Source organism: Lolium perenne, chromosome 2 (assembly GCF_019359855.2).
Source record: "Lolium perenne isolate Kyuss_39 chromosome 2, Kyuss_2.0, whole genome shotgun sequence".
In the NCBI taxonomy this organism is placed as follows: Eukaryota; Viridiplantae; Streptophyta; class Magnoliopsida; order Poales; family Poaceae; genus Lolium; species Lolium perenne.
Window position 1 is genome coordinate 278,841,367 of NC_067245.2, and position 6,357 is coordinate 278,847,723.

A 6,357-nucleotide genomic window follows, 5' to 3' on the forward strand; every position below is an offset into this window, starting at 1 on the left:
TTCCCATCTCCTCGTCGCCTTGCTAGCAGAAGTTCAGCACACGCGCAGCCGGCTTGGAGATCGTGGAAGCGCGTGAACTTCTCCTAACCGGTGTGGAGGTACATCTTGCCGCGCCCGTCGAAGATCACGTCCACCGGCCACCGGCAGAAGCCGCAGCCAGCCTCCCGCAGCTGCAGCGCGGCCGGCTTGTTGCCGGAGACGAACTCGGCGAACTTGTTTGGCAGCCTCTGGATGCCGAGTGGGTCACCATTGAGGACGACGATGAACTCAAACTCCCAGTCCCCCTCAAAATACGATGATGGCGCAGGCGACGGCGATCGTGCATGCCTTGCTGCTCCAGCACGGCCGCGACCTCGGCCTCGACCTCGACCTCGGCCTCTACCAGCCATGAAATGGCCCTTGACTCTTGAGATGGTGGCGCCTAGGGTTGGAGAGAGAGGCACTAGGGTTTGTGTGTGAGGGACGATGCGAGAGCGCCCCTCTTTATAGGCCGGAGGGAGGCGAGGGAGCGGTGGCGCTCATTAACGCCGACACAAAGAGCTAGGCGCGACGAGACGTGTCACTGCGCCTATGTGAAAACTGCACCGTCGATGCACATCAATAACTTCCATCGCGAGGTAGGCGATGGTTAGGCGTCGTTCGTGTGTTAATGACGCATCTGGCCCGCCACTCCCCGCCTTGCTTCTCGCTATGTTCAGCGCGCCCGGAGCGTCCTCTGTGGAGTGCGGACAGGCTCGGGGCACCAGAGACCGTTTTGGACCGCACCGGGCGGAAGGAGGCTTTGGGGCACGCGACTGGGAACGAATATATGTCTGACACGCCCAAAAAACATTTAGAGAACGCTTTGAGAAACGCAAAGTTCTGCTGGATATCATGGATGCGTCCCCACCGCTCACGTCGTTCTTTTGATCCATTTGGTTATGAAACTTAACATTTTTTGGTAGCTGGACTATGAGATGACGGTGATTTGCTAGCGGATGTTGGCCAACACTTGATTTGATATTCGGATTTCTATCCCTACTTGTGTCTTTTAATTTTTTTTTGATCAAATATTTATATGGACGTGCCTATTTTTGTGATCGCGGTGTGAAACAACCCTCCCCAACTGAAGGAGCAGTTATTGGCAGTCCCAGTAGAGCACTGCCGATACACATGCTATCCCCTATTTACCAGGAGATGCTCTTGCTGGATGAACTAAAGAAACACCATCAGATGAAATGACCGTGAGAGACCGAGAGTAATGATACAGACGCTCGACTGAGATTCGATCTGAGTCCACCGTGGCATCTGCACACACTCATCTCGATACTCCTTTTATTTTTATGTACTTTGTGCCCTAGATTTAATTTAAAAAAATTTAATTTAATCAAATATCTATGAAAAAACATCAACATATGCGATATTGAGTATATGGTATTAGAATTAGGATAAAACATATTTTTATATTATATGCTTTTCGTATTATGAATGTTAATATTGGTTTTGATAATCTTGATCAAATTTTTTATTTTATCTAATTCAACACACTAAGTAAATAGAAATAGAGGGAGTACCTTCCCCTTGTTACGCCCTCTGTCCGAAACCCCTGCATTTTACACTTGATCAAACTCAATTTTTAAAAAGTTTAACCAAATTTTGGGATCACCGGTGTGAAGCAACCCTCCCCACTTGGAGGGAGCAGTTATTGACACCTTCAACAGAGCACTGCCGATACACCTACTAGCGCCTATTTAGGATGCTCCGGTGAAGTCGAGGAGATGCTCTTGCTAGATGGATTAAAGAAATACTAGCAGATGAAATGATTGTCAGAGGCCGAGAGTAATGATACAGACGCTCGACTGAGACTCGATCTGAGTTGACCGTGGCATCGGCACACATTCATCTGGATACCACCTTTATTTTTATTTACTTCATGTTCTAGATTTAATTAAAGCTATTTTATAAAATTTTAATCAAATATTTGAGAAAAATATCAACATATGTGATATTGAGTATATGGTATTATATGCTTTTCGTATTATGAATGTTAATATTTGGTTTCGATAATTTTGATCAAACTTATTTTTTATTTTAATTAAAATTCAACACGTAAGCAAATAAAAATAGAGGGAGTACTTTCTATTCCTTGTTACTCCCTCTGTCCGGGCTTGGTCAAAGTCAAATTTTATAAAGTTTAACAAAAAATATAATAAAAACATCAGCACATACAATAATTAATATGTATAATATGGAAATATATTTAATGAATATTCTAATACTCCCTCCATTCCTTTCTATAATGCCTATTGTTTTTTCGCATTTGCTTCAGAATATAAGAGTAAAGCTATATTTTTTTTTGCAAAGAACCCCTTCCACCGATAAGGTCAAGTCCAGAAAATCTGGAAACCTATCTGGTGATGTATTTCTGAGATCTGTTTTCAGTTTCCTATTTTATCTGTGATATCGCTAGGGGGTTTTGTGTCAAAAAAATGCCTCGCGCTAATTTCCGTGCCAAAAAACAATAGGCACTATAGAAAGGAACGGAGGGAGTAATTTATTTCTATATTGTAAATGTTGATATTTTTTACATGGCTAATCAAAGTTTAGTAAGATTGATTTTGACTAAATCTAGAATACAGGATAATTGTCGACGGAAGGAGTATAAACTTAATGGTCTAGCAAAGCTCCTACAGCCCTACGTCTACTAATGACAACTGATTGGTTTTATGTGATGAAGTACTTTCATATGTCGGTTTTGCTCAGATAGAGTAGGGAACAAAGATGTATTATTTTTAAGCAAGCAGAGTTTGACCTTTCGAGCACTAAAATAGTATTCCGTACTATGCTGGCTATAGTGGTAAGTATCAAGTAGTAGTATCATGCACATGATAGTTATGTATGGTACTATCTTTATAGTGGTTAGTATCATGAATTAGTATCATAGTTTTGTTATATTTATTGTTTTTTAGAATCTCAATACAAATTTGTGCACAAGATTTGTTTGACATTAATTTTTCTCGTGACATGCGCTATGATACAGTATCCACCCATGTTACTGTAATCTCCTCTCTCCTCTTTAATTAGCTGCTACATCAGTATTTTTATGGAATCAATATACATGATACTAATTATGATACTAGCAGTATGACTAGCCTTAGAGAGAGAAATAAATAAAATACTCGCAGAGAAGACGATGGATCAAATCTCAACAGCAAGTAAATAACAATCGGTTTTCAGCAGACGATTTCTAGAGCTGGCACTGTACTTGTCAGCTGTAAGATGCAGACGGTGCGTTGTTACAAGGTTGCTTCGAGAAACTTCTAGTAGCATATTTATTCAAAAATCGAGAACATGCTAAATAATACTAGACGTGATAGGTTGCGAAGCTTCGCAGTTAGTACCATTTGTACTACTGGAGACCAACTTTTGTGGCTGTGTGGAGCGGCTGATCCACCAATTGATCTCTGAAGCCTGAACCATGTTTACACCGTTGGACCGGACCAATATGTGAAGGAGAAAGCTGACGCCGTGAGCATAGAGTTTGTGATGATAAAGCAACCTGCGAATAATTTACTTGATGACTTTGGTGGACAACAACGGCACGAGTTATTTGTCAGGCCTGTGTCATGACATACATGGGTGCATCAGAAAACTGTTCAAGTTGTCTGAAAATAACGCTCATCCGAGTTGACATTGTAAATTTCTGTCATACTTCTACTAGCTTAGCAAGATAACATTGTAAATTTCCTTCATACTTCTGCTTGCTTCACAAGATAACATCTTCTTATTCATCCCGATTCAGTATCCCAGCTGCAATTTATATCAACCAAATCGAGCATTGGACCAGCTCACTCCTCCATTATCACAAGTCAAAGTCTCTTTTGGCGCCGATCATCGAATGACCAAATTTCTCTCGTTCACACCCGTTGGACAGCATTGCGTACAGCATGCATCCTCTCTGAACTCCTGACCCTGATGGTTGACCAGGGCCCTGTGGTTGACATTTCTCCTGTAATTCCTCAATTCAATCCTTGAAGACACAACCCACGCAGCCACACAATCTGTCATATGCTTGCAGAAACAACTTACAAGCCATGGCCGGCCATAGAATCATCAGGCGTTCAATCTTGCAGCTAGTTTGCGCAGCCTTCGTCATGCTCTGCAGCAGCACCTGCAGTAGTTCCCTGCAGTTCGCATACCCCAGCTTCGACGCGGCCAGCAAGGCCGACTTCAGCTTCACCCCGGACTCGTCGATCTCCAACGGCTCCCTGCAGATCACCCCCAACGCCGGCAACATGACCCACCGGTCTGGCAGAGTGATGTACGCGAGGGAGACCCTCAAGCTGTGGAACCGCCAGCGCACGGCGCTCACCTCCTTCCAGACAGAGTTCGTGCTCAACATCCTGCCGCAGAAGGGCGGCGCCGGCGAAGGCATGGCCTTCATCCTCACCAACCATCCGGCACTGCCCAGAGACAGCAGCGGGCAGTGGCTCGGCGTGAGCAATAACCGGACGGACGGTGCGGCGTCGAACCGGATTGTGGCGCTGGAGTTCGACACGCGGCGGAGCTTCGAGGCCGATGTCGACGGCAACCACATCGGGATCGACTACAACGGCGTCCGCTCCATCGCGCAGTACCCGCTCAACAACCTCTCCATCGTCCTCTCCAGCGGGACCGACTTGCGGGTTACTGTAGTGTACGACGGCGCGGTGTTGAGCTTGGTGGCGGTGATGGACCAGATGGTTTTTTCGGGTGCCTGGACTGTCGACCTTTCGCGGTATCTGCTTGACGATATATCTCTGGGTTTTGCGGCGTCGACGGGGGAGTTCGCTGAACTGAACCAGGTCAGGTCTTGGAATTTCAGCACGTCCGGGGATGAGATCGCCGGCGATAAAGGGAGGCTGGTTCTGTTTCTCGCCGTGTTCATCCCGCTTGTTGTTGCCCTGCTGATCATGGCGTTGCTCCTCTGGAGGAGGCTGACGCGGCGGACGAGGCTGGCATACCGTAACCTCGAGAAGATGATCGACGCGCACGGCCCGGTCAGGTTTAAGCTCAGGGAGCTCAGGAACGCGACGGCCAACTTCAGCGATGGTCGTAAGCTGGGCCGAGGTGGCTCCGGCACTGTTTACCTTGGTTACCTGAGGAGGATGGGCATGGAGGTGGCCGTGAAGCGTGTGTCCACGAACGTCAACTCTAATAGAGGGGAGAAGGAGTTCGTGGCGGAGGTGAACACGATCAGCAACCTCTCGCACCGGAACCTCGTGAAGCTCATCGGCTGGTGCCACAAGAAGGGCGAGCTGCTGTTGGTGTCCGAGTACTTCCCCATGGGCAGCCTTGACAAGCTCCTCTACGCGAGAGAAAGGACCGCGTCATCGTCGACGTCGTTGATGTCGGCGTCGACGGAAACCCCTGTGCTCACCTGGGAGCGGCGGTACAAGATCATCCGCGGCGTGGCGTCGGCGCTGGACTATCTGCACCACGGGAGTAGCAAGCGGATCCTGCACAGGGACGTCAAGGCCAGCAACGTGATGCTCGACGAGGAGTACAACGCGCGGCTGGGAGACTTCGGCCTCGCCCGCGTCATCCAGCACGACGGCGTGACGCACCACTCCACGCAGGCCGTGGCGGGGACGCGCGGCTACATGGCGTACGAGAGCTTCTTCACCGGCCGCGCCAGCCTCGACACGGACGTGTACGCGTTCGGGGTCTTCGTCATGGAGGTGGTCAGCGGGAGGAGCCCCAGCAACGCCGTGCTGTACCACGAAGACGACGACAAGGAGTACTCGAGCGGCGGGAAAGGGTGGCAAGGTGTGCCACCAATGCACATCGCGGACTGGGCGTGGATGCTCTACGGCGAGGGGAAGACGCTGCACGCCGCCGACCCCTTGCTCGGCGGCGAGTTCGAGCAGGCGCAGGTGGATTGCGCGGTGAGGCTGGCCCTGGCGTGCTGCCACCCGAACCCGAGGGAGAGGCCGTCCATGAGGGTGGCCGTGCAGGTGCTGATCGACGGTGCCGCGGCGCCGGAGCCCCCGTTGCACAAGCCTGCGTTCGTTTGGCCTCCGGGTGGGAATCGACAGGAGATGGAGCTGCCGGATGTCGGGTTGCTGTTCACGGGAGGGGCGGGGCAGCACAGCAGCTACTGTTCCATGAGCTGTTCCATCTCAGGAAGGTGAGAGCAGCTTGCTTGGATTGGGGTACCTCGCTTGTTCTGTCTGCTGTTTATTCAGTAGAGTTGAACTTGGAGACGACTACGGGAGTGCAAGATCGATGTGTTTTCTTCAGTTGTTTTATCTGACAGAATCAAATTGTACATTAACTGATGATTTTTTTTAGGTGTGACTAATTCTAAGTTAATTGAATTAGCATAACTTTTAGTTA

General features: G+C 48.6%; 1 protein-coding gene across 1 annotated transcript; it reads left to right on the forward strand.

Annotated features, from left to right (window-relative positions):
- Nucleotides 1-3,853: 3,853 nt before the first annotated feature.
- Nucleotides 3,854-6,357, forward strand: LOC127336496 (probable L-type lectin-domain containing receptor kinase S.5). Its single transcript, XM_051363311.2, has one exon. The coding sequence runs from the start codon at nt 4,074-4,076 to the stop codon at nt 6,150-6,152; it is 2,079 nt and encodes a 692-aa protein (XP_051219271.1). The 5' UTR covers nt 3,854-4,073; the 3' UTR covers nt 6,153-6,357.

Coding starts and splice junctions, on each gene's coding strand:
- LOC127336496 (XM_051363311.2), top strand. CDS start 4,074: ATGGCCGGCCATAGAATCATCAGGCGTTCAATCTTGCAGCTAGTTTGC.